The sequence below is a fragment of the Sceloporus occidentalis genome, unplaced genomic scaffold (assembly GCF_023333645.1).
Source record: "Sceloporus occidentalis isolate IW3139 unplaced genomic scaffold, rSceOcc1.0.p SCAF_3, whole genome shotgun sequence".
In the NCBI taxonomy this organism is placed as follows: domain Eukaryota; kingdom Metazoa; phylum Chordata; class Lepidosauria; order Squamata; family Phrynosomatidae; genus Sceloporus; species Sceloporus occidentalis.
In genome coordinates this window covers 245887366-245914354 of record NW_028316983.1, presented here as the reverse complement: position 1 = coordinate 245914354, position 26989 = coordinate 245887366, and the positions used below count along the sequence as shown (strand labels likewise).

The 26989-nt window shown below is 42.2% G+C and overlaps 2 protein-coding genes across 3 annotated transcripts; both read right to left on the bottom strand.

Moving 5' to 3' along the window:
- Nucleotides 1-3532: 3532 nt before the first annotated feature.
- Nucleotides 3533-12208, bottom strand: LOC149317711 (protein THEM6-like). Of its 2 annotated transcripts, none has more exons than XM_089518982.1 (2): nucleotides 11436-12208; nucleotides 3533-5989 (listed from the first exon to the last, which is right to left on the bottom strand). In XM_089518982.1, the coding sequence occupies exons 1-2, from the start codon at nucleotides 11937-11939 to the stop codon at nucleotides 5876-5878; spliced, it is 618 nt and encodes a 205-aa protein (XP_089375108.1). In that variant the 5' UTR covers nucleotides 11940-12208; the 3' UTR covers nucleotides 3533-5875. The 2 variants fall into 2 exon arrangements, with proteins under 2 accessions (XP_089375108.1, XP_089375109.1); XM_089518983.1 differs by lacking the exon at nucleotides 3533-5989 and adding an exon at nucleotides 8286-8322.
- Nucleotides 12209-16357: 4149 nt separating this feature from the next.
- LOC149317710 (secreted Ly-6/uPAR-related protein 1-like) lies at nucleotides 16358-18309 on the bottom strand. Its single transcript, XM_089518410.1, has 3 exons — nucleotides 18294-18309; nucleotides 18058-18177; nucleotides 16358-16569 (listed from the first exon to the last, which is right to left on the bottom strand). The coding sequence occupies exons 1-3, from the start codon at nucleotides 18307-18309 to the stop codon at nucleotides 16358-16360; spliced, it is 348 nt and encodes a 115-aa protein (XP_089374536.1).
- Between the last annotated feature and the right edge of the window lie 8680 nt (nucleotides 18310-26989).

The window sequence follows — 26989 nt, the reverse complement described above, 5'->3', positions numbered from 1 at the left end:
CAGTTTTAGACTCCTGTTTTGATTGTCAAGGATGAAACACAATTAGACCTCCACATTTGCGACTTTGAGGGCTTTGATTATTTGCGGATTTGATTAATATGTTATTTCCAGGAATTTCTAGGTCCTCCAGTGTGACTCTGTCAGAGGTTGACCATATAGTTGCATTGGAAGACCTAAAGAATCCTAAATAAAATATTACTTCAAGCATTTATAGGTTCTCCAGCATGATTCTGTGGTTAATTTGTGGCGGATATTGACCATAAAGTTGTGCTGGAGAACAGAGAGATTCTTAGAAAAGTGTTCTCCCAGGTTTTTAAAAAAGTTTTTTTAAAAATTTGAGGATTTTTCACTTTCGGAGGAGTCTTGTGCCCCTAACTCCTTTGAATGTGGAGGGCCCACTGTAAACCAGGGCAAGGCTAGGCCCTCTCATGAAGTAGAGCGAGGTGGCTGTCTCAGGCAGCAGATTCGAGATGGAATAAAAGGGCAGCAAACTATTTGTGGTTTACTGAATTTTATTTTTTTTACTGGGAAGAAATATTTGCAGGTTTTTGTGTTTTGGCTGCCAAAATACTTGGGATGGCTTTAGGTACTGGGCATCTTTATTTGGGTGGGTAAGGCAGAACCAATTGTTGCTTTGCCTCAGGTGGAAAGATGTCATGGGTCTGCCTTGTCTGAAGCAGAGCCAGAGTTACTTGCTCTGAACAAGGGCAATCCTGTCCACTCAGTTCTGCAAAAATAAAAAAGGAATCAGAAATGCTATCCGTATATCGTTTGGGAGTGTTGTGGTGCCACTACATATGGATGTACTTTATGGATGGGTGCCTTACACATAGATGCACCTAGAGCATAGGCAACCATTATGGATGCATGTCAGATGTGGATATACAGTATGAATGGACATTTGGTTGCACAGTCAATTACACACCTGGTGTCTCAATTCCGTTGTTCAAGATTGCCATGAAACACAAGGGTTGCATAGCTCCATGTATGTGTAATAATGCATGTGAAAATTTGCATTATGCAACTCAAAGGCAGGACTTCAGCCATCAATTCCCTAAGTAGAAGCCACTGATAGCTCCATGGATTCTTTCAATTCCCTCTTAAAGGCCTTCAAGTTGGCAGCCAGCGCTATATACTGTGAGAGAGAATTCCACAGATTAATTAGGAGTTGTCTGAGGATGCATTTCCTTTTATCTCTCCTGAATTTCCTACTATCTAACTTTACCTGTTGACTGAAAAACAAACAAACTAGGACATCATCTTCAGAACCCATCCCATTACAAATCTGAATTGTCTACAATGCTTCCTTGTCTCAATCTGAACTTTGTACTGTACACTGTATGAAGTACACACAGTACAGTACACAGTTCAAGAAAGATATCAACATGCTGGAATATGTCCAGAGGAGGGCAACCCAAGTTGTTCTGGAAACCACCAAGCCCTAGCGGGAATGACTTAAGGAGCTGGGTATGTTTAGCCTGGAGAGAGATGGCTGAGAGATGATGTGATAGCCACCTTTAAATCCTGGAAGGGATGTGATGTGGAAGATGGAAAAAGTTTCTTTTCTGCAGCTCCAGGATCTAGAATGTGAGTCAAATGACAATCAAATCAAATACAAATGACAGGAAAAGAAATTCCATCTAAACATTAAGAGCAGTTCAACTATGGAATGGTCTGCCTGTGTGGAGTCTCTTTCTTTGGAGGTTTCTAAACAGAGGTTGGATCGCCATCTTTCAGGAGGGATTTAGTTGTTTATTCCTGCATGGCAAGAGGTTGGATGAGATGTTCCTTGAAGCTCCTTCCAACTCAATGATTTTATAATCCTTAACATATCCTTAATATATCCCATTTTTTCCTGTTTCAAGCAAAAAGGGCACAGTTATAACTGGTGGTGTCCATTGCACCGTGATCTCTATGATCTCAAGGACTTGGTTTCAGATAACTGGATTGGTTTATTTCTCAAACAAACCAGTGTGGGTTTGGTAATGTAGACCTTAGCCATGTGTGGTTAAAACTTTTTGTTCCAAAAAACATCATTTTCTGCTTAAGTTCAGAGATATGTTCCAGTTCCCCTAATCCAGAGGCAACCAACCTTTGGCCCTCCAGATGTTTTGGACTTCCATTTCCCATAATACATGACTGTTCGCTGAGTTTATTGGGGCTTCTCGGATCTGAAGTCCAAAGCAAATGAAGGGCAAAAGGTTGGAAACCACTTCTCTAATCCAACACTGCCTTTCTCATATCACTTTTAATTTAGTGGTTTTATATTTTCTTTAAGGCACACCTAAAATAACATGTGGACTCACTTCGAGGAACAACTCGTCCTAGCAATCGATCCGCACACCTTAAGGTCATCACATTAAACAAACAGAAACCGCACCCTGTGACATTGTCAAGTGACTGTCGTGTATGGTATTTAGGAGGAAAATACCAGCTTTATTACCTGGTAATGTTCAAATGATGCTGAAATGGACCACACCTTGAAGGCATCAACCAAAATAAACTCCTGAAGACATGATGATACTGATTGGTTTTGTCAGAAGCCTAAACCGAACACTTTAAAACCTAAAGATCTAAGTAAAGGAGATTAGAAAATGGACCAGTGCCACCAATGAGAGCCAGTATGGCATAGTGGTTTGGGTGTTGGACTTGGACTCTGAGATACTAGAGTTCAAATCCTCGCTTGGCTTTGCGTGAGCCATACTCTCGGAGGAAGACAATAATAAACCTCCAGTGAAAAAGCCTTGCCAGGGACACCCATGACAGGTTCACCTTAGGACAACTTGAAGGTACACAACAATAATGCAATCATCACTTTTACAACATATTTCTTTTCTTTATAGGAAAGGACTGCACAAAGCTATCCCCTGAAATAATTAGCGTGTGTATGTTGTGTGGCAGAAAACAAGCTTGCTCCTTGATCCATTCAATCAAAGGAAGCCACAGCTGCCCTGAGTTTGGAAGACCTAAGCAAGGCTGTTCATAACAGGGTCTATTGAAGATCCCTTATTCATATGGTCACAATAAATTGAAGCCAACTTTATGGCAATTACAATAACAACGTGAAGATCTCCCATTCATAGGAGTGCCATAAGTAGAAGCTGACTTGGTGGTGCCTAATCACAACAGTGTTGGTAGAGACTAACCTAAGAAATGACAGCAGCTATATAGATACAAATATTTTTTTTAAATAATGAAAAGATATAGGAGGATTAAAATATCGCCTTTGTTTTTTCAGGCAATAGCACCAAATTAAACAATTGGGAGAGTAGCAGTGTAGTGGTTTGAATGTTGGACTATGGCCCTGGAGATCAGGGTCCGATTAGTGGACTGAGTGTTGGACTACAAGACTGGAGATCAGGGTTCAGTTTCCCCTTTGACCATGGAAACCCACTGGATGACCATGGGTGAGTCACACACTCTCAGCCCCAGAAAACCCTGTGACAGGTCTACCTTAGGTTCACCATAAATCGGAAATGACTTAAACGTCCAGAACAATGATAAACAATTGATGTTTTTATTTTAACCCCTTTATATCAATACACTAGACAAACAGGAACACAATGGTGAGGTGTCAGAATTGGTGAGGAACATTGTCAACAGCCTGGAACATACAACCCAAGCTTTTTAAAATTTCTTTTCCCAGAAGACATCTGGGTCATTTCCAAATTAATCTGAGGTAAGATGGGGAAAATGCATCCTTCTGCAGTTTCCAGTTAAACTTCCAGTCAAATATGGTTGCGTGTTTTAAAATCTGGCTACTTCAAGGAGGGTGAGACAGTGAGGCCCAGTCCACCAGTTTAGTTGGACCCATCTATTGGCTCCTCTCTTTCCAAATCTGTCTCCACCTGTGTTCTGTAACCAGTATTAAATTATATAAGAACTAGTACCTGAATCCACCTATTTCTCTCTCCTCCCTCCCTCCCTTTGCATCAAGTATACTGAACTGTAAATTTACTTTTAACTGTAAAAGCAACATACAAATGTAAAATAAATAAATAACAACCAGGACACTTCTTTTGGTTTTGCAGCAACCAGACAAATGCAGTTCCACCACCCTGGATACTGTAATAAATAAACAAGTAACACAACAGCATGACAACTGCTGCTTTGCTGTCGATAATTAACAAAACAGCTTACGTTTCTACTCTAGTTAAACTTTTTTTAAGTTAAGCTTTTTAAAACAAAAACTACTGATCTAGCAACCTTAAGCTATTGAATAAAGACAAATAAACTTTTTTTTCAAGTGTTCTGAAATCTGTCTGCAAGAAACATTTCATTGCTCTACTGTCAAACCAGAAAAGTCGGAGAAAACAATGGAAATGAAATGAAAATACAATGGAGTGTGTAAGGCGCTCCTTTTGTACATTCAGTCTTGTGAACATCAAATACTGCCTGGTGCTTTTTGGTGAAACCAGGCTGCTTGCTTGTGCCAGGCTGTGAGAACAGGGTATGTTAACTGCAACTGCCAGGCAGATAAATCCTAATATTGGGTTTTTAAAAATAATAATAATAAAAATCTTCCTCTGTTCCAAACACAGTCAGTTAGGCAACAGCAAGAGTCGTACATTTCCGGCAGTGGCTTCTACATTGCATGAGTGCCGGTTTCCACATCTGTGAAGCTGTGAATCTGCCTTGGATTTCAGTATGAACTTTGGAGGCACTATCCAAGGCACTGAACTCTAACCCACTCAAATAGGTTCGGCATCTTGGGCAGTTCCTTTAAAAGTCTGGACTAAAACCCACAGTGGATTTACTACCCTGCTGAGATGGAAACCACAAGCTCCCATTTCTAGCATACATACACACACACACACTCTGCATTGTAGCAAGTAAGGTGTGTGTGTGTTCTATGTTCATTTAATGCATGCACACATATTTCCAATTTAAACACCATTCTCCATCTAGAGATTTGTTCAGATTAGGACTACAGCTTCCATCATTCCCTGCTGACAGTCAAATGACAATGGGAGCTATAGTCTAAAAGACCTAGACCAAGTCTAGAGAAAGCCGATTTAAAGCATTAAGGAAGTAGAATAAGAACATGGACTTAGAGGCAAGACAATCCCTCACTTCAGATCTGGGTTGAGAATTGTGTGCCCCTCCAGATGTCGTTGGAGTCATGTTCCAGCAGTACCAGCCAGCATAGCCAACAGAGAGGAATTCTGGGAGTTGTAGTCCAACAACATCTGGAAGACTGCACAACTCCTACCCTGCTACAGATTAATTTGCCACTACGTAGATGACCCTCCCATGAGTTTTCCTAGCATTGTAAGACTGAGTTGAATATACTCTTTGGTTTCTCCAGTGCTTTCGATCTGTGGTGGTCCCTAAAACAAAAGGACGAGTGGGGTTTTCCTTCACAGATCTATATTTAATCCTTTTAAGTTATGAGTGCCATAGTAGTCATCACAGAATTACCAGGGTTGGCTATCTTTAGAGGACTCTTCTCCAATGATGCCCAAAGAATGTGTGTCTTAAAGGCCTTAAATTATAATTCAAACTTATCCTCACTTTATGTCCATCATAAGGTGGATTTCTATTAAAATCCACCTCTGCTGGAACATCTAGAGACAATACTGTAAAGCATGTACAACAGCCTTGCTCTTTAGCTTGGCTACCACAATATTATGTTGATGTGGCTGGCCATCAGTATGGTGGGACCCCATGGAATGGTCCCACTTCTTTGGGAATGATATTAGCCATTGGTTTCTATGGATCTGTTGCTATGATAGTCCAAAGTGTTGAGCGGGGCCATCAATGGATATCACAACAGTTGTCGTAAAGAAGAGACCTCATCACCTGTGGCAAATCCGTGGAAGTGCAAGTATACTCCAGAGAAGAACAAGCAACGGACACCTTGAAAGACAGCTTGCTACTGGTCTTTGCTGTTTTCCTGGGGAACGCTTTCTGCCCGGAGTCTTCGGCTGCTGGTTTCGTTGTATTTCATCCAGTAGAGGACCTCTTCCGGAAGTTCTGGAGACTCCACCTGCAAATCAGACGGAAGGGAGAGAAAATATGGAAACACCTCAAATACAAATTGGGAGGGACAGAAGCTAAAATTGGTGCTAATGTGGAGGGAAAACATTGCAATCCAGGCGCCAAAATCATGCTGAAAAGCGAAAAACATGATTTTGATAAGAAAACGTTAGGGCTGGAATTCCCTTGGTCAGTCCCAGTTACGAGTGGATCCACTTAGTCAACTGTTGAATGGTAAGTCAACAGGTAGGTAGATCCCATAGATTCAGTAGGTCTACTCTAGCTAGAATCAGCAACAGGATTCAGGCAAACTAGGGGAGGCCTCCTGCTTAATCTGTAGTGAGTTAAATGACCTACTTAACTAGCTTAATTACTTTAATTGTACTGCAATTTGCCCTACAAAGTAGACTAACCTGTTCAGGTAGGTCTTTACGTTGGCGTTTCAGCCAATCTGTATTTGGATTATTTACCTGTTTGTGTCATACCTTTGATACCTTAAATTGTATTTTCATTGCTGTGTGTTCATTGCTTTTAATTGCCATCTTTGCCACAAGCGTTGTATCAAGCCCTAGAGTGCAGGATTTAAGTTTCTGTATAAACAGCATGCATAGTGGTTTGAGCATTGGACTGTAACACTGAAGACCAGGGTTTGATTCCCAACTTGGCCATGAAATCCAGTGGGTTGTTTTGGGCGAGTCACATGCTCTCAAACTCATGGGAAAGCAATGGCAAACCTCCTCTGAACAAATGCTGCCAAGAAACCCCATGACACATATATGTACATGCATATATTGTACCCCACTTCCCCCCTCAAAAAATAATTGGGCTTTGTACTTTGGTGATGCACTAGAACTCTCTGGAAGAGAATTTTTAATACCTTGTCCTAAAAAGCAAATACCTGTGGTTCGATCTGCTGTCAGGCATTTGGAATCATGTTTGGTCATGATTGTAACTTCCCAAAGCTACACAATTGTAGGTCTAGCTTATATGATCTCACAACTGCTGAACAACAAACCAGATAATCTTTTTCATTAGATTTGGGCAAACTCAGATCCAGGAGTCCTATGTAGTTAGGCACACAGGCCTCTACAGATTATACAACGGGGGTGATTAGAGTTTATGTATTTTAAAAAATATGTTATTTTTACACAAAAAAGGAATTTAGGGAATTAAAATCCTCCCTCCATCCTCCTTTTCTTTCTCCTGGGTTCACACAATGGATGAGATCCCAGCTGGGGATTAAAGCAGGTTGAAAGAACAGACCACAGGAAAGAAAAGGTGAGTAATCCTTTTTCCAAAAGAGGATTAGATAAATTTGTGGCACAGAACAGGGATATCAATGATAGATCTACATTTATAGACAATAATGTAGTTCATAAGAGTTTCCCTGCTAACATCTACATATGGGAGATTTTCACATGGGCAAAAGTGATGGGAGCAAAATGGGATGCTCCTGTCAGAATTGCACAATTGTACAAAGACACAATGTCACGATAATCATGTCATTAACCTGTGAATAAAGAGGAATCCTCCTGTCACTTTTTATTCAGGGGAAAGTCCCGTGAATAAAAAGTGATGCCCGAATTCCTTTTTATTCACAGGATAATGATGCGATTATTGTGACATCACACAATGTCGTCTGATAAATTTCACGCAATTGTGTGATAGTGATGGGAGCATCCTGCTATGCTCCTGTCACTTTTGCTTGTGAAAACTTCCATGGTTTTGAAAGCTGGAAAGTGAAGAAAGGAGACGGGAAGAAAATAAACTCATTTGAGATATGGACTGCTAAAAAGACAAATATAGTTGGTCCTCCACATTTGTGGCTTTGACTTTTGTGGATTTTATTATGATGTTCTCTCTAGGAATCTCTAGGTCCTCCAGTGTGACTCTGTTGGAAGTGGGCCATAGAGTTGAGCTAAGAAACATAGAGATTCCTGGAGAAAAAACTTCTCATTATTATTATTATTATTATTATTATTAGTTCCCCGCTTCCCCCCTTCCCCAAATTCGCTTGGCATTTCGTTTATAGACCACCCAGTGCAATTCCAGAACAGGAATCTCAATGGCAGATCTACACTACACATATGAGTGGCATTCATAACTCTTGTGTTGGAGGACCTAGAGAAGCCTAGAGAGTCCTCTCAGTTTTCTTTTTAAATAAGTGGTTTTTATTCACGGTTATTCCACTTTCACAAGGGTCCTGTGCCCCAACCCCAGCGAATGCGAAGTACCCACTGTAAATCGCTTCTGGAGCAAATCAGGTCTGAACGCTCTCTAGAAGCCAAGATGATGAAACTGAGACTCTCGTACTTTGGCCACATCCTGAGAAGATACGCCTCACTAGAAAATAAAAGAATGCATGGTAAGGTAGAAGGCAGTAGGAAAAGAGAGAAACCACATTATATATGAATGGACTCAGTCAAGGAAGATATGGCTCTGAGTCTGGAAGACCTGAGCAAGATGGTTGATGGTAGGGTGACTTGGAGGACTCTCATTCATAGGGTTGCCAAAAGTCAACATTGACTTGAAGGCAGCTAACAACAAAAACCATTATAACTACCAGGGCTTCAATCTATGGAAACCTGGGATTAGTAATGTATATACTCAACTATAAATCAACCGCATGTATAAGTCGAGGACAGGTTTTGGGGCCCAAATTATGGATTTTGATATGTCCCATGGATAAGATGAGGGTAAAATCTAGGGGCATGTAACAAAGGATGTAAAGGATGATGCAAAGGAAAACGATGCCAAAGAACATGGAAAATTCTAGCAGGCATAACTGTGCTCATCCTAAAGGCTGGATGGATGGATGGATGGATGAGAGAGTAGAGGGGATCCATGCTTCTTTTTGGTGCTTCCAGGATGGACTAAGCTCTCACCTTTTATCACTCCATTCAGAGAAAAGGGATGGTTCCTATATACTGTATGTATAAGAGTTAAAGTACAGTACTTACATTGACCCATAGATAAGTCGACCCAGGTTTTTGGGGTCATTTTTTTGACTAAGATTTCTAGACTTATACATGAGTATATATAGTAGTTTGAATGAATCCTCCACTGGAGAGTTGTAGTGCTGCAGTTCAGGACCATGTTGTTGCGCTTTCTAGCAGAGAACCCTAAACCACTCATTAGACAACAGATCTCAGGATACCATTGAATGGAGCCATGGCGGTTAAAGTGTTATCAAACAGCTATCATTGTTTAGTGTAGAGATGTTTGGCGTGTTTAGTGGGGACATGAGATAGGCCCTTCTTGGTGGCTGCTCCCAGATGATGAAATTTCCTTAGTGACAAAACACACTGCAGAAATAACCCAGTTTGACAACGCTTTAACTGCTCTGGCTCAATACTAGGAAATTCTGGGAATTGTAGTTTTGTGGGATATTTAGCCTTCTCTGTCAGAGAGCTCTAGTGCCACAATAGACTACAATTCCCAGGATTCGCTAGCACTGAGCCAGGGGAGTTAAAGCGGTGTCAAACTGGATTATTTCTGCAGTGTGGATCGGACCTCAGTTGGACCCCTCTCTGATTTCTTTCTTGCAAGCAGGAAAATATCTTTTTTTTAAATTTGAGCAAGCCTTTGGCTTCTAAAAGGTTTTTAATGGGATGCTGTTTTTCTCTTTTTTAAAAAATTATGCCTTACTTGTACCATCTTATCTCAGAACAATAACCACATCTTGACAAAATGTTGTCATGTTGTCCCACCCCAGGACCTTTGAAGATAAGAAAAAATTGCCATATTTTTCTTTGTCCTGTACGGTTTTTAACATCTTTGCCTGATGAAGAAGCCAGTGGAGCTTCGAAAGCTTGCACAATGCGTTTTGGTTGGCCCACTAGAAATATCGCTGTTTTGTGGATTTTGGATGTTATTGAATTTTGCTGTCTGGACAACATGACTATCTCTGACTGTGTTTTATAGGGTTTTAATATTCTGGCTTTCACTGAATTGCCATTAAATTGTTTTTGTTAAACATTTGTCTAAATAACATTTTAATTGTACCTTCTTTTTTAAAAAATGCTGACTTTGGCACCAAGAGAAAAGAGGGAGTTAAATTAAATAAATACATTAAGTTCAATTTAAAAACAAGGACCTCCCTGATAGATTCCTCTGTTCTGGGTTTTAATTTTGCACTCTGGGAATTATAATGGTCCCTTCCCACTTGTCTTTTGGCTCTGCTTCAAAGGCCCTTGAGTGCAAAAACAGACTGTAAAAACAGGCACAGAAAGGAATACACAAACAATACTGGTTGCGGCCGCTGGCTGCCATTGTCAGTCGGGCGGTGAATCCGCTTTGTGTTTGCGTCTGAATTTTTAAAAGAGGTGCTGAAAATGTTGATATGCTTATAATTTGTATTTGTATTTTATACAGTCAGCCCTCCATATCACGGATTTTTTTTAAATCCATGGATTCAAGCATCCGCTGCTTGGAAATATTTTTAAAACATATAATAAATTCCAAAAAAGCAAACCTTGATTTTGCTATTTTATATACATCATTTCACTATGCCATGGTACTTGAGCATCCACAGATTTTGCTATCCATGGGGGGTCCTGGGACCAAACCCCAGCGGATACCAAGGGCCCACTGTAGTTTTAATGTCTATGTTTTAATTTTGTATGTATGTATGTATGTATGTATATACTTCAAACATGAAGGGCATTTTGGAATTCCTCCTGGACAGAAGGTCTGAAATAGCAATAGAAATAGCAAGTACATTTCCATTCCACTTATCAGTGCACTTATTATATATACTCGACTATAAGTCGACCTCATGTATAAGTCGAGGGCAGGTTTTGGGGCCAAAATTATGGATTCTGATGTGAGCCATGGATAAGTCGAGGGTAAAACTTAGGGACATGTAACAAAGGATGTAAATGATGATGCAAAGGAAAATGATGCCAAAGAACTGAGACAATTCAGGCAAGCATAATTGTTTGTGCTCATCCTAAAGGCTGGATGGATGAGAGAGTAGAGGGGAACCATGCTTCTTTTTGGTGCTCACAGGATGGACTAAGCTCTCACCTTTTACCACTCCATTCAGAGAAAGGGATGGCTCCTTTTATATATATATATATATATATATATATATATGAGTTAAAGTACAGTAATTACATTGACCCATGGATAAGTCGACCCAGTTTTTTTGGGTCAATTTTCTGACTAAAATTTCTAGACTTCTACATGCGTATATACCGTAATCACTCCCTAAGCGGTTTACAAAGTGAAAGCAAGTTGCCCCTCAAAATCTGGGGACTCATTTTAGCAAAGTTCAGAAGGATTCAAGCCTGAGTAGATCCTTAGCCCCTGCCTAGTACTGAACTCGCAACCTTATGGTGTGTGAGTGAGTGGCTGCAGTACAGGCATTGAACCACTGCGCCACCAGGGCATGGAAGGCATGCCCTGGAAAAGGAGGACCCCTGCTTGCCCTCCCTCCCTCCCTCCGGCCTTACCTTCCTCTTGCAGAGGAACTCCACGGCCTTCCCTGGCGCGGCCCCAACCACGTGCTGCCGGACGAGCAACACTGCGCAGACGAAGCCGTCCCGGCCGCTGACGAAGCGCTGCTCCAGGAAGAAGGCCCGCTCGTCCCAGCCCAGAAGCTGAGTGCGAATCCTGAAGGGCTCCAGGAACTGCAAGGAGCGTCGGAAACGGCAGGAGGAGGCGGAGAGGACCGTGTGGCCCCCGAGGGTCCGGATGGCCCGGAAGAGCCCGCAGCGGGTCAAGTGGACGGAGCGGGCCAGGTCGGCCTCCCGAGGGTAGCGGGCATTGTTCATGTGGAGCAAGAAGTCCAGGTCGGAGAGAAGGACCCGGCTTTGGAAGCTCTGCTCCGCCAGCAGGTCCTTGATGGCGGGCAGGACCCAGCGGGCATAGAGGAAGGTGACGGGCATCCGGAGCAGGTACCAGCCGTCCAGGAGGCCAAAGAAGGCGGCCACGCTTCCCAAAAGCCAGAGCAACATTGTATCCAAGCAGAGATAAGGGATGCAAGCAGATACAATGTATGCCCCCAGAGACAACTGTGCATCCAAGCCAATACAATGTGGTTTCTTTTTTGCACAGGCCTCTAAGGGGACAGGAGGTCATGCGATGCACCTTGCGCTGCCGGCTTCCTTCTTGCAGTCTTTGACAGTTCGGGAGCAACCACTTTTGCAAGGCCTGGGGGAGCCCAGGCGGCAGGAAGTCCTCCTCTCTCTCTCTCCTTCTCCCCCCATTTTCTGGCCCTGCTTGGTTTCTTCCTCCTCCCAGACATCTGCTGCCTCACATTGAATCCCAAGCCTGCAGCGCCCTCTGCTGCTTTTTCCAGGTTGTTGCTAGCAAGACTTTTGTTTTTGCAGGACTGACAAAGTGGCCCTTGAAAAAGGCATGGCTCTGCCCTGTGGAATCCTGGGAGTTGTAGTTCTGGGAGAGATTTGGAATTCCCTGCCTTGCCCAACAGGACACATGTGCCAGGATGCTGTGGGAATGGAGCCAGTTCAAGTGGCATGGAAGTTCTCTGTGCAAATGGATCTTGTAGCACTTTGGAGACTAACTGGCTTTTACATTTTTTAAATTTTAAATCTTGACTTTTTAATTTGTATACTGAATATAAAAGTACCTTATAATATAATTATATATTATATACAATATATATAATATATATATGCAGTTCATGTGGCATGGAAATTCTCTGTGCAAATGGATGTTGTAGCAACTTGGAGACTAACTGCCTTTTAATTTTTTTAAATTTTATATCATGACTTTTTAATTTGTATACTTAATACACACACACACACAGACACACAAACACACACATATATTTGACACCACTTTGACTGCCGTGGTTCAGTGCTGCAGAATCCAGGGCTTTGCATTTTTGTGAGACATTTAGCCTTACCTGTCAGAGAGCTCTTGTGTCACAACAAAATAAAATCCCAGGATTCCATAGCATTGAGCCATGGCAGGTAAAAATGATACCAAACTGGATTGTTTCTGCAGTGCGGATGCAGTCAGGGATGCCATGCCTGAAATAGGACAGCTGGAGGGCATAGCGTATCCCCTTTGTTTTGCTCTTTAATTTGGGTAGCACACCCATTGCTTTCATGTTTGATGCATTATGCATTCTGCTTAATGACTCCAGCAACTGAATATTTTTCATTTCTTCAGGGCCATTTCACAGATGCTCTGGCAGTCCTCTTAGCTTTCTTTCTTCTTTCCAGCCTACCTTACTTTGAGAGAAATCAGTTTGCCATATGCTTTAATAGAATGACTTTAATAGATTAGAAAGATGAGCCAAAACTAGCAAAATGAATTTCAACAGGGAAAAATGTAAGGTACTGCACTTAGGCAGAAAAAGTGAGATACAAAGAGAAAGGATGGGGGACATCTGGCTTAAGGAGACTACATGTGAAAGGCATCTAGGAGTCCTAGTGGACCACAAGGTGAACATGAGTCAACAGTGTGATACAGCAGCTAAAAATACCAATGCAATTCTAAGCCACATCAAGAGAAGTGTAGTGTCTAGATCAAGGGAAGTAATAGTGCCACTCTATTCTGCTTTGCTCAGGCCTCACTTGGAATAATCCTGTGTCCAGTTCTGGGCACCACCATTCAAAAAGGATGTTGACAAGTTGGAGTGTGTCCAGAGGAGGGCAGCCAAAATGATTCCTACAATAATATATTTAAATGCAGACAATAATTACAGAGGATTACAAAGGAAATGAAGACAGATAAGTATTTCCCCCCCTCTCATCTTAAGTCCACACACTCCTTGAAATATATCCATGGATGAGTGTCTGCTTAGTTAGTGGCCCATCGTCTGCTGGGGAAAACAAATCCTGGTCCTGGTGTTTTCAAACAGCATTTTATGCCCAGAACATGTTATAAGGGAAGCCACTGAAATCCACAAGCACTTGGACAACCTCAACAGGAAAGAAGAAACTCTTAAAATAAATAAAATTTGAAAACTACAAAAATCAAAATGCAAATGAAAACTACCCAGGATCAGGGTTTTTCTTTGCATATCCTCCCACCCTGAGGCCTTGCCATTCAACAAGAGAACAATACACAGAGTAACATGGAAATCACTCCTCCTAACCCAGGGCCACACATTGTGTGTGTGTGTGTGTGTGTGTGTATACACACACACACACACACACACACACACACACACCACTCACTTCCATGCCAGCATTCGCTGAACATGCCAGCCTCAGACGCCGGTGAAACTTCAGGAATAAATTCTTCTAGAACGTGGCCACATAGCACAAGAAACCCATTAAAACTGTTTGTTTGCTTTGTAATATATATATATATATATATATATATATATATATATATATATAAATTTGGTTGTGAAAAGCAAACAAAGCAATTTATTTTGCGTTCTCAGTCCATTGGCTTCCCGGAAGATCTTAGCAAAAAGGACTGATGGGCCTTTCCCCCTTGACTCAATATTCATGAAAGGGAGAGAAAGTTAACTTGTTTTAAAGCAAGCACACAAGCAAATTTTAAGAACTCAGTTATCAGGTTTATATACATCCCTCAAGCCTCCCTCGGCTGACAATAGAGATTCCATGTATACTTTGAAATAACTAGTCCAGAAGAGATGATGATGATGATGATGATGATGATGATGATGATGATGCTGGCAATGGTTATGATGCTCTTTCCATTGATAAGGAGTGAATTGTAGGGTAACCTATGCCTTGTTTCTGGCATTTTGACTAGAAATCATTTGGCTTCTCCAACTGGGAACCAAAATGACTAAGCTATACTTTGGACACATCTTGAGAGACACGACTCCTTGGAGAAGATGATATTTCTAGGTAAAGTGGAAGGAAGTAGGAAAAGAGGAAGATCACATTACAAGTTGATTGACTCCATCAAGGAAAGCATGGCCCTCAGTTTCCAAGGTGTGATCATGGCTGTTCCTAGCAAGGTGTCTTGGAGGACCTCCATTCACAGCGCCACCACTACAAGCTGAAGCCAACTTGTTAGCAAACAACAGCATCAGCTGGAGCTTGTCTGGGTGCCCCCAGGCTCCCCATCATGCCACCAAATGGCCAGCCCTTCTGCTGATTATGAAATGGCCAAGAGTGTCATGTTTTAGCTGACCGAGATTTGAAAAGCCAAGGAAACGTGGCAGTGAGGTTAACTGATGATTTATTTGGATTCCAAAACAGAGGTTCACTTACAGACAAGTTAGTGTCGATTCTAAGTTTCCCCAAAAGGACCCATCCCTTATAGCCCTCTCTTTCCCAAGTCTCTTTCCCAAGCCAGCAGTCTGTGAGCCTTGAACTAATATCAAAAAGTCCTTTAAAGTTTCCGCCTTCTTCCCAACTTCTCAACTTCCAGGTCCATTCATCTTCCTCAGGAAGGAAGGTGCTTGCTTGTTTATTATCAATTGCAAAGGGCCACTGCTCTTGCCCATCTCTTTCCCCGCTTGCCTTTTCCATTTAGATTACAACCCCTTCTTTCTATTTTTCTTTATATCCCCTTAGAGCAATCCCACCATATCAGCTTTTCTCTATTTTACTATATCAAATTATTTTTATAATACTCTGTATCTTCATGTATCTCATCCGGACATATCCATAGACATAAAATGTGCATGATCCCTACTGCTGTCCGTTTACTAACAAACTGGCATTTCCTTTGGAGGAATTCCCCTCCCTTCGCTCCTGCATATGGCCCCTTGGGTGCGCACCACGGGTGCATGCACCATTTTGTCCCTCCTGCTTTCCTGTTTGTGGAAATTCAAAACCGTGAATGAGAAGTCGGCAAATCTGGAGTTGACTTGATGGCAGTTAAGAACCACTACCCTTCATGCACTTCTAGTAGACCACTGACCAATTTCATCCCATAAAGGAATCCTAGATATTGTAGGTCTCCTGACGTTCCAGAAAAAATACATTTTTACATTTTCATGGCCAAATTGCTGGATCAGCACACAATTTTGGGTGCTTTGGCAGAATAAGCATGTGAAAATCACCCTAAATCACCCTATTTCTTTTATAATTCTGGGGTGTTGTTGTTGTTGAAGGACTGGATGATGGATTCACGATCCACATGATTTCAGGGCTGTCTGTGGCCCGTGGGCCATACTATCCCCACCCCTGTGTTATGAGGAAAGAGCTGCTGCATCTGACTTATTTAAGAGATACAGACTGAATATATGCTGGGTATTCACTATATGACCTCTTTCTTCAGTCTTTGACGCTGCTGTGTTCCTGAAGTTTTCCTGTGATCCTGAAGTTGTCTAGATTTCTTGACCCATTTCTTGATGGTTTGGAGCAATGACTCTTTAGACAGAAAGTCACCCAAAGGTCTCTGCAGTTTTCATGTGGCTGATCATCTTCCTCAAAAGCCTCCCAATCAAACCCACCCAGTTCCTGAAATCTTATAATCCAGTCCAGAGGAGGGCAAAAGCCACAGTGACCGAGAAAGTTGTGGTGGAGAAAATGGCGCTGACCTCTTGCCCGGCTCCAAGGTTGCACAGATCAGTGAAACAGCAGTGGTCAGGGTGACTCTCGCCAATTGTGTCCGGCTCAGAGGGGATGCAGTCTTTGGAACAGGACTTTATCACAGTGATGTTGCCAAAAAATGGGTATCCTGAAATATATTTATAGGATGACATTGTGACAGACAGGAGGAGAAAAAGAGACACTTTTAATATCTATCTTTTAATATCACTTTTAATAGATCTATCTATCAATCTTGATCCAATGTGGAGCAGTGGTTTGAGTGTTGGACTATGATTTGACCAGGGATCAAACCGTGGCTTGGCCATGGAAACACACTAGGTGATCTTAGGCAAGTCACACACTCTCAGCCTCATAGGATGGCATTGGCAACCCCTCTCTGAAGAAACTTGCCAGGAAAATTCCATGATAGGTTTGCTGTAGGATCGCCATAAGATGGAAATAACTTGAAAGCACACAATAACAACAATATCTACCTACCTACCTACCTACCTACCTACCTACCTACCTTGAGACAGCATGGTGTAGTGGTTTGAGCATTGGACTATGACTCTGGAGACCAAGGTACGAATCCTGGCTCGACCATGGAACCAATTGGGTGACATTGGGTAAGCCACACTCTCTCAGCCTTGGGGAAGGTAATAGCAACCCCCTCTGATGAAACTTGCCAAGAAAACCCCACGTTAGGTTCACCTTAGGGTTGCCATAGGTCAGAAACAACTTGAAGATACACAATATCTATCTGTCTGTCTATCTATCTATCTATCTATCTATCTATCTATCTATCTGAGAAGGAATGAGTTGGCTGAAGCACCCTTAGGCCTCAGTTAAGTCCTTCCAGCTGCTGTGTTGGCAAAGTCAATGTTATTGTATGGACAATTATGTACTGCCAATGCAGCTTTTGACTCACATGGGTGAGTTTATTCCTACTTTGTTTGGCTTGTGGACCATAAATGCATGCCCCCTGCCAAAACTGCGCAGATAAAAACTGGGACCTGAATGACAAAACAACATCAGAGTGTGATAAAAATGGCAAAGGATATCAGTGGGGAAGAATACAGAAAACAGAAAGGGCTGCAGCAGTTTGCTTTTGCCTGAACCTCCTGGGAAGGGCAACATCAACAATTGGAGCAATTGGAACAATCTAAAGACAAAGGGGGGAAGTGGGAGGAGGAGAGAAGGGACATTTTAAGAGTAGCTGACAAAGTGGGGCACCAGAGGATTAACTGGGATTGTTGGTGCTATGGAATTCTGGGAACTGTTGTTTTGTGAGACATTTAGCCTTTTTTGCCAGAGACCTCTGGTGCCGTAACAAACTACAAATCCCAGAATTCCATAGCACTGAGCCAGTTAAAGTGGTGTCAAACTGCATTATTTTTCCACTGCTGATAAGGAGGAAGCTGTCATGGCTCAGTGCTATGGGATCCAGTTGTGTCACACTGGATAATTTCTGCAGTGCGGATGCAGCCATACAGGCAAAGATATCACATTGGAGATAATGACTAAAGACCTGTTTTTCAAGCCAGAAGTGGTGTTGGAGGTATTGAGGACCATAAGGACAGGCTTCAAGTGGGGTCTGCACTTTGCTACGTCTTGGTTTTCATGCATTTGCCTTTACCTGAATCAACAGAGAGCACTGTGGTCTTGCAGGCAGTCGTGTCCATAGAACAGTTGGTGACGGAGACGCAGTTCCCAAGATCCGTGGGCTCCTTGCAGGTGTAGCACAGCAGAGCAACAGCTACGACAGCCAAAGGGAGCAGCATTAGATCAAGTAGGTCATCACTGTATTTTTACTCTGCTCATGCAGAGATATTGGCCAGGATCCTACCTTGTGCTTGTGCAATGCAAACCTACATTCACAATGTGTCATGGTTGTACTACGCCAGCCTTCTGCTGACTACCACCATTGTACAGCCAACTGGTGCAATTGTCAAGTGGTAAGGTGTCCAGAGCACGATGGCAAGACCATATTCCATGAGCAGGTTTGATAGGTGAAATAAAGGACAGGGTATCTGTCCCAGCATGGCCTTCTGGTTTGAGTGTTGGGCTAGGACCCTGGAGACCAGGGTTTGATTCCCAGCTGAGCCACGAAACCCTCTGGGTGACCTTGGGCAAGTCACACGCTCTCAGCCTCTGGGGAAGGCAGTGGCAAACCTCTGAATACATCTTGCCAAGAAAACCCCAGGATAGGTTCAGAAATGACTTGAAGGCACACAGACAACAACAACAATCATCACACTACCCTTTAACATCCATTAGGTTCAGAGTATTTAATCTCATAGAATCATAGAATTATAGACTTGGAAGAGACCCTAAGGGCCATCCAGTCCAACCCCCTGCCATGCAGGAATCCCTGACAGATGGCCACCCAGCCTCTGTTTAAAGACTTCTAAGGAAGGAGACTTCACTTCACTCCGAGGAAGGAGTGTGTTCCACTGTCAAACAGCCCTTACTGTCAGGAAGTTCCTCCTAATGTTGGGGTGGAATCTCTTTTCCTGTAGCTTACATCCATTGTTCTATGTTCTAGTCTCTAGAGCAGCAGAAAACAAGCTTGCTCCCTCCTCAATATGACATCCCTTCAAGTATTTAAACAGGGCTATTGTATCACCTCTTAACCTTCTCTTCTCCAGGCTAAACATCCTCAGCTCCCTAAATCGTTCCTCATAGAGCATGGTTTCCAGACCCTTCACCATTTTAGTCACCCTCCTTTGGACACACTCCAGTTTCTCAATGTCCTTTTTAAATTGTGGTGCCCAGAACTAGGCATAATATTCCAGGTGGGGCCTGACCAGAGCAGAATAGAGTGTCACTATGACTTCTCTTGATCTAGACACTATACTTCTATTGATGCAGCCTAAAATTGAATCTGCACTTAATTAAAAGGGTCTTAAGGTCATATAGGCAAGAAAAGGCTAAATAATGGGGTAATTTTCTGGGATAAATGGTGAAATTCTTATACAAAGTAACAGAATAGCAATTATGCAGTCGTGCAGCACTTTCCTGGAAATCAATGAAGATTTTCACACGGCATCGTTATATCATTCCTTTATCGTCCCAAAGTGTAGTTGAATCGTCTTAACAGATAGATGATTCCAAAAGATTTTCACATGAGGCTGTTAGTGTTCTTAAATTGTTGCTAAATCATTCTTAAACCGTTGCTGTGTCCAGTGTGTGAATGTAACTGTTTTGAAATCGTTTTGTAATCATTTATTGCTGAATTCTGATATATCAATGATTTAAGAACACAAACAGCCTCATGTGAAAATCTTTTGGAATCGTCTATCTGTTAAGACGATTCCACTACACTTTGGGAAGATAAAGGAACGATATAACGATGCCATGTGAAAATCTTCAATATCAGCTACAATTGGGTGCCATTATAGTCTTTTGCAAGCAAATTGTTTATTTAATGGGATGCCACCTGATTTTCTAATACAGCAAGCTGATGGGTGGATACCAGCATTTGCCACCTTGTTTATGCCATGTAGGCATGCACACCTAAAGCACTCCCCAGAAATGGCCAACTAACTTCTGCTTAAAGACTTCCAAGGAAGGGGAATCCAACACCTTCCAGGGCAGCTTGCTACACTGTTGAACAGCTCTTGCCATCAGGAAGTTCTTCCTGATAGTTAGGTGGAATCTCTTTTCTTCTATTTCAAATCCACTGGTTTGTGTCCTAGTTTCTGGAGCAGCAGAAAACAAGCTCACACTGTTGTCTCCACCTTCAGATGCACCTATTTCACTGATGGAACCTAAGTGGTCTTAGACCTGGAAAGAAGGTGTTCACCTACCCCTGAGCCATAGCCCACAGCCCCCGTTGCACTGCAGGAAAGTTTTATACATTGTATTACTTAAAAGTGCTTGCAGGCTGCCTGTACGACAGAAAGGCCTTCAGCGATGTCATGTTCTTGATCTGATTTCTTTTTCTAGCGCAAAGAGGAAAAGGGGCTGAACCCTATCCTTCAAATAGGCTCAGCAGATTGGACAACACCTTTAAAATTCAGGATGAAACTCAGCATGGCTTTACCACTTCAGTGGCTTGGGAAATGCCTTTCTCCATGCTCCAGGAAAATTCTTCCCTCCATGCTCAGGCTCAGTTTAAAAAGATGATGTTATATTAAATTAAACTAAATTTCCATTTAATTTATATTGAAAATGGCCAATTTCTAATGTAAAAATGCATCTGGATAGGCCTGCTGGAAGAGATTGGTCTTTAATGTTGTTTTAAACTCAGACAGTGATCTTGGATCTTCTTTGGCAGGTGATTACACAATTTTGGAGGGCAGCTGAAGAAAACGTCCTCTGGTTTAATAGTTGCCTCTGGCTAACAGATAACTTAAGCGTGGTTGACTCAGTAGGATTATAAATAATATGAATAGAAATACAAAGGCCAGAATTCTGTTGGTTAATTCCAACTAGAGCAGACCCATGGAATCAATTGTAGAACAGTAAGTTTATACACAGGTAAATCCAACCGATCCAATGGTTATACTCTGGTTGTGGTGTGTGCCTTCAAGTACTTTCCAACTTATAGCGATCCTAAGGCTAACCTATCATGGGGTTTTCTCGGCAAGATTTGTTCAGAGGAGGTTTGCCATTAGCTTCCCTTGAGGCTGAGAGGATGTGACTTGCCCAAGGTCACCCAGTGGGCTTCATGGCCAAGTGGGAATTGGACCGTGGTCTCCACAGTCGTAGTCCAATGCTCAAATGACTATACCATGGTAGAATTTGGGTCCTAAAGTTATAGTGTACTATTAAAACACAAACAAATTACAGGTTGAGTATCCCTTATGCTCCAAAATTCACAACATTTTTCATGGGTGGCTGAGATAGAGACACTTTTGCTTTCTGATGGTTCAGTGTAAACAAAATTTGTTTCATGGACAAAATGATTTAAAATGTTGTATCGAATTAATTTTAGACTATTACAAGGTGTACAGCGTGGTCTTCATATTCCCCCCCCCCCAAAAAAAAACCCATGTACGATTGTGCCCAATTTTATTCAATGGCGGTGACATGAATGCACTGATCCAGAAACAGTCAAAATTGAAGATCAGAAGTCTGCTGGTACAGCACACACACACACACACCCAACATAAAACATAAAAGAATTTCATCTGTAGACCTGGCACCCACCTCCAAGATAACACATTATATCTATGCAACTATTCCAAAATCCAAAACGGCAGTTACCGGGGTCACAAAGTGCTATAACTGTGTAGTGGGAATGGGCCCTGGGAGTGTTTTTGAATTGTGCAGTTATAGCAGATTGATACAGCTTTAACTGTCTTGATTCCATTTTATGGAATCTTGAGATGTGGATGTGATGAACAACTAACAATGTCTCCCAAAAGAGTTGTAGTGCACATGACTCTAAATGACAAAGTACTGTACAATTTTTGTAGCTTGTTGCAGCTCGAGACGTCTTCTGTCTAGCTTGCCAGATAGTCTGGACCTGAGCCATATAGGGCTTCATAGGTCATCACCAGCACTTTGAATTGTGCCTGGAAACAAACTGGCAGCCAGTGGAGCTGTTTCAACATTCCCTACATTTTGTGGTATAACAAGAATCATAATAAGCCAAAGTTCTAGTTTCAGAGTAAGACCACATTCATTCATCAACTAGAGCTCAACATCGTTGTAAGGAAAGCTCTACCTCTGAGCTTCTCCTTCCTTGGGAAAGCCCAAGCAGCCAAAGCCTCCATGCGTTTTTCTCTCCTCTCTCCTATGTAACAATTTCCACAGAAAGATCCCAGGAGTGTGGAAATGTTTCTCCAAGGAAAACAGCCTTACCGAGTTCGAAGGATGCTATGAAAGTCAGCAAAACAGCTAGGAACATGTTCATGGTGGCAGACAAAATCTGAGGACACAGTTCCTTTGTGTCCTTCCCAAGTCCCCAGTGAGCTCTACTGCACCTTCCTCTTGATCCAAGAGCTCAGCAATCTGTTTACAGATGACAGGCTCTCTTAGGTGTTCAGAAGGTAATATTCCAGCTTGAGTAAGGCTCCTCCTCCTGCTGCTGTCTTCTCCATTCAGTTCTTGGTGTACCTGAGGGTTGGGGATTGGAGAACAATGTAGAAGGAAGAAGGGAAAAAAGCACTCAGATTTTCACGGGAAGAGAAATGGACACAAAACTTCAAGAATTGTTGGAGGAACTGTGCATGTAGTCCCTATGATCTTGGTCACGTGTCTCAAACACATCAGAAATGACTTAGGTCCAGATCAGTGATTCCCAAACTCTGGACATCCAGGTGTCAGACTTCAGCTCTCAGAAACCTGAGCCATCTAGGCCAATGGGCTGGGACTCCAGGAGCCAAAGTCCAAAACGCCTGCAAGGCCGGATTTTGGGAACCACTGGTCAAGCCTGTCCAACATATTTCTCCTGGGCCCTCAGATTCTCAGGAGAGGCTCTTCTTTCATTCCCATCCCACCACATCTGCAAATATGGCTGGTGGTAACACAAGACAGAACCCCTAGTTCTGGAACTCATCATCATACTTACCACGTACATCACCATACTCAAAAGTTTTGCATTACTTTTGCTATTCTCACACACAACCTGTTCATACAGGTTTATTCTTGGACCCTCCACTCCATGCATCTGAGGAAGTAGACACAAGTCTACAAAAGCTCATGGACGGTACCAGCTTCTTAAATTAGTCTCAAAGGTGCTACAAGACTCCTTTGCATACTGTTTTCCCAAACTAACGGGGCTATGTCTTTGAATTCTATATTGCACAGTTATAGCAGTATGATGCCCCTTTAACTTCCATGGCTTCATCCTGTGGAATCTTGAGATCTGTAGTTGCAGAGGGACAGAATTCTTTAGTCCAGTGCTAGTCAAAGTGTCGGTCCATGTGTTATTGGCTACCAATGTGCAGTGAGCTTCCAGGGGAAAAACTCCCACCATCACCAAAGAAGCAGTTGTAATCAATAATGATGATGATGATGATGATGATGATGATGTGAGTCCCTGATATATTCAGAAAAATGATGTTGGTCCCCCATATAGGAATCAAAAGAAGACACATGGGTCTTTTTCATTCCCCTGAACTACAGGATTAGACTCTTTGGCAGAGAAATGCACAAACTCCAGGATCCTATAGGATGCAGCCATGGCACTTAAAGTGGGATTAAAGTGCTATAATGGTGTAGTGTGTGGATATATCCCTAACCAGTACGTGTAGTGTGGTGAATTGGTTGGAGGCATTGGTTGGAGGACTGGGGTGAGAGCCAGCATGGCATAATGGTTTGAACACTGGACTAGCACTCTTCAGACCAGGGTTTGAATCCCAGCTCAGCCATGAAAATCAACTAGGTGACCTTGGACAAGTCACACTCTCCCAACCTTAGGGACTGGTAATGGCAATCCCTCTCTGTAGAAACTTGCCAAGAAAATCCTATGATAGGTTCACCTTCGGGTCACCATAAGTAAAAAATGACTTGGAGGCACACAACAACCACAGAAGGGCTGGACTATATGGCCCTTGGAATCCTTCCCAACTCTATTAACCTTTGTCTCTGTAAAATATAATTCTTAAAATTAGGCCACCCAGTAAGACTTGTAAAACTGCTCAACAACATGCTTCAGTGCTTGTCATATTGAGTTTATTAAGCCCTTTGTGTGACATAGAAAACCCCAATGCCCCAACAAAGAGATAGGGATTATGTGTGTGGGACAGGTGGGTCCTGTGCCTTCCAGACGCCTACTCAAAGTGGAGTTTCTTCTGGCTCAAACCTAGAAACCAGTGTTGCCTCAGGGAAAAATGCTTTAAAAGAAATTGATCAGAGAGGGAACAACAGCTTCTTTGTCTTCTTGTCTGTCCTCTAAGAGAGGAATCACCCCTCTCTCGGTGTATAATAATAATAATAATAATAATAATAATAATTTTTAAATCAGCCTCTGCCTTTTTTTTGAATTAATGTTAGGTCCTTGTAGGATAATTGCAATAAAATAATATTAGAGCCATCTTTACAGAAAATGGAACAATATTGAAACAATCCAGTGTTGGAAAAGTCCTCTCTATGAAGCTCCCTGGGCTGTCTGTGTGAAGAAAAAGTCCTCCATTCACTCCTTGAGAAATCCTAATATAAATTACTCTTTTGCAGAGTTTGAAAAAGTTACATTTTTGGAGTATAACTCTTGGAATTCTGTGGCAGCACAGCCATTATCCATCACTGATACTGTATCTTAAAAACAGGAAGGAAGGAAGGAAGGAAGGAAGACAGACAGACAGTATGCCCCTTATAGCCACAGATTCAGTTTCCTTGGTTTCATTTATCCATGTCTGAAAAAAATACATTCTCTCTATGCATTTCTAGGTCCTCCATGTGCTTCTATGGTCAATGTCTGGCCCAATTTATATCACAGATTCTCATTGAAGGACCTAGAAATGCCTAGAGAAATATTCTGTCTCGACATTACTAGGTCCTCTAGTGCAATTCTATGGTGAAGTTCCAGCCCAAGCATATCATAGAATCATTCTGGAAGACCTAGAAATGCCTAGAGAAGTGTTCTCTCTAGACATTTCTAGGTCCTTCATTGTGATTCTATGGTAAGCTTGGGCTGGATGTAGTTTGTTTCATTGAAAAAACCCTAGAGGTCCCTATTATTCATAGTTTCAGGTCTCCACAGGGGGCTTTGTAACATAATCCTTGCAGATATTGGGGGGGGGGGGGTCATTTGGTAAAACTGAGGAAGCACTAAGGTGCAGTGTTTAGATCAACAGCATTAATCAATAGAAGCTTGTAAAATTAATGAGAATGTATCCTGAGTTTCTCCTCGTACTCAGCAAATTTGGTGAATGACCAAAGGACAAACATTGACAGCTGGAGAGGGGCACCCTCACAAAAATGGTTTCTGTATGTTAGTTAAACTGTAGTAATTTCTGGCCTTTCCATCAACAATGAGTCATAGAGTGTATCCACACTGTACAGTTATAGCAGTTTGATACCACAGTTCCATCCTACAGAGTCCTGGGATGTGCAGTTTGGAGAAGTGCTTATTATCATTATTCATAGAATCATAGAATCGTAGAGTTGGAAGAGGCCTCAAGGCCATCCAGTCCAACCCCATTCTGCCATGCAGGAACTCTCAATCAAAATAATCTCCAGCAGATGGCCATCCAGCCTCTGTTTAAAGACCTCTGAGGAAGGAGACTCCATCAGACTCTGAGGGAGTGTGTTTCACTGTCGAACAGCCCTTACTCTCAGGAAGTTCCTCCTAATGTTGAGGTGGAATCTCTTTTCCTGCAGCTTGCATCCATTGTTCCGGGTCCTGTTCTCTGGAGCAGCAGAAAACAAGCTTTCTCCCTCCTCAATATGACATCCTTTCAAATATTTAAACAGGGCTATCATATCACCTTTTAACCTTCTCTTCTCCAGGCTAAACATACTCAGATCTCTAAGTCTTTCCCCATAAAGCATGGTTTCCAGTAGTACTAGTACAGTCATTCCTCCACATCTGCAGCTTTGACTTTTGTGGATTTGATTATTAATGGAGTTGGTTAATTTGTTCTCTCTAGTTCAAACAAAAATCCACCAAACAGTGATACCTGGAACTCCAGTGGAACTTCAAAAGCTTGCAACAAGTATATTGTGCCTTTTGGTTGGCCAATAAAGGTATCACCATTTCGTGGATTTTTGTCTGAATTTGCTAAATGGCCAACACAGCTACCCATACTTGTTCTCTCTAGGAATCTCTAGGTCCTCCAGCACAACTCTGTGGTCAAAATCTGCCAGAAGTCATGTTGGAAGACCTAGAAATTCCTAGAGAGAACAATTCTCTAGGCATTTGTAGGTCCTCTGGTGCAATTCTATGGTCAACTTCCAGCAGATGTTGACCAAAGAGTTGTACTGGAGGACTTAGGCATTCCTAGAATGGTGTTCTTGCAGGTAGAAAAAAAGTGTTTTTTAAATTTATTCTATTTGCAATTTCCCCACTTTGATGGGGGACCTGTGCCCTAATCCCAGCAGATGTGGAGGGTCCACTTAATATTAATTTTATTTGTATCCCATTCCCATCTTTCTCCCATCATGGGACCCAAGGTGGCAGTTCTCTGCTAGAGAGTTCTAGCACCCTTTCCTGAATCACAGCACTAATGCTCTCTAGCATTATCCTCAAAATTAGCAACTACAAATCCCAGAATCCCATACAGCTAACGAACCTAACTGTTTTCTGTAACTGTGTGGTATAGATTTTTCTTTTCCACCCTGATGGTTGGAATTAATGAATGATGGCTTTCAGATATCTTCTGGGAAGGTTACATTCCCAGGATAGCTTTTAGGGTATCTTGCACAAATGCCATCAATTTTTCCAAGAACTCAGATTTGGATTCATGCTCTTGAATGTGCACCCATAAAGCTGGTTACATCTGTTACATGTCAGGTAGTCCAAGCATGGTGTGGGCAGGTCCTATGTTAACAACGGGTTCAGAATCAGTGCAATACTCTCTTTCCAATTTGCAAAGATGCATGGATGGAGGCCACGTTGCCAGCCCTGCCTCTGTTCTGTCCCGCATTATTTCAGGGCCATAATTTCTTAAGTCCTG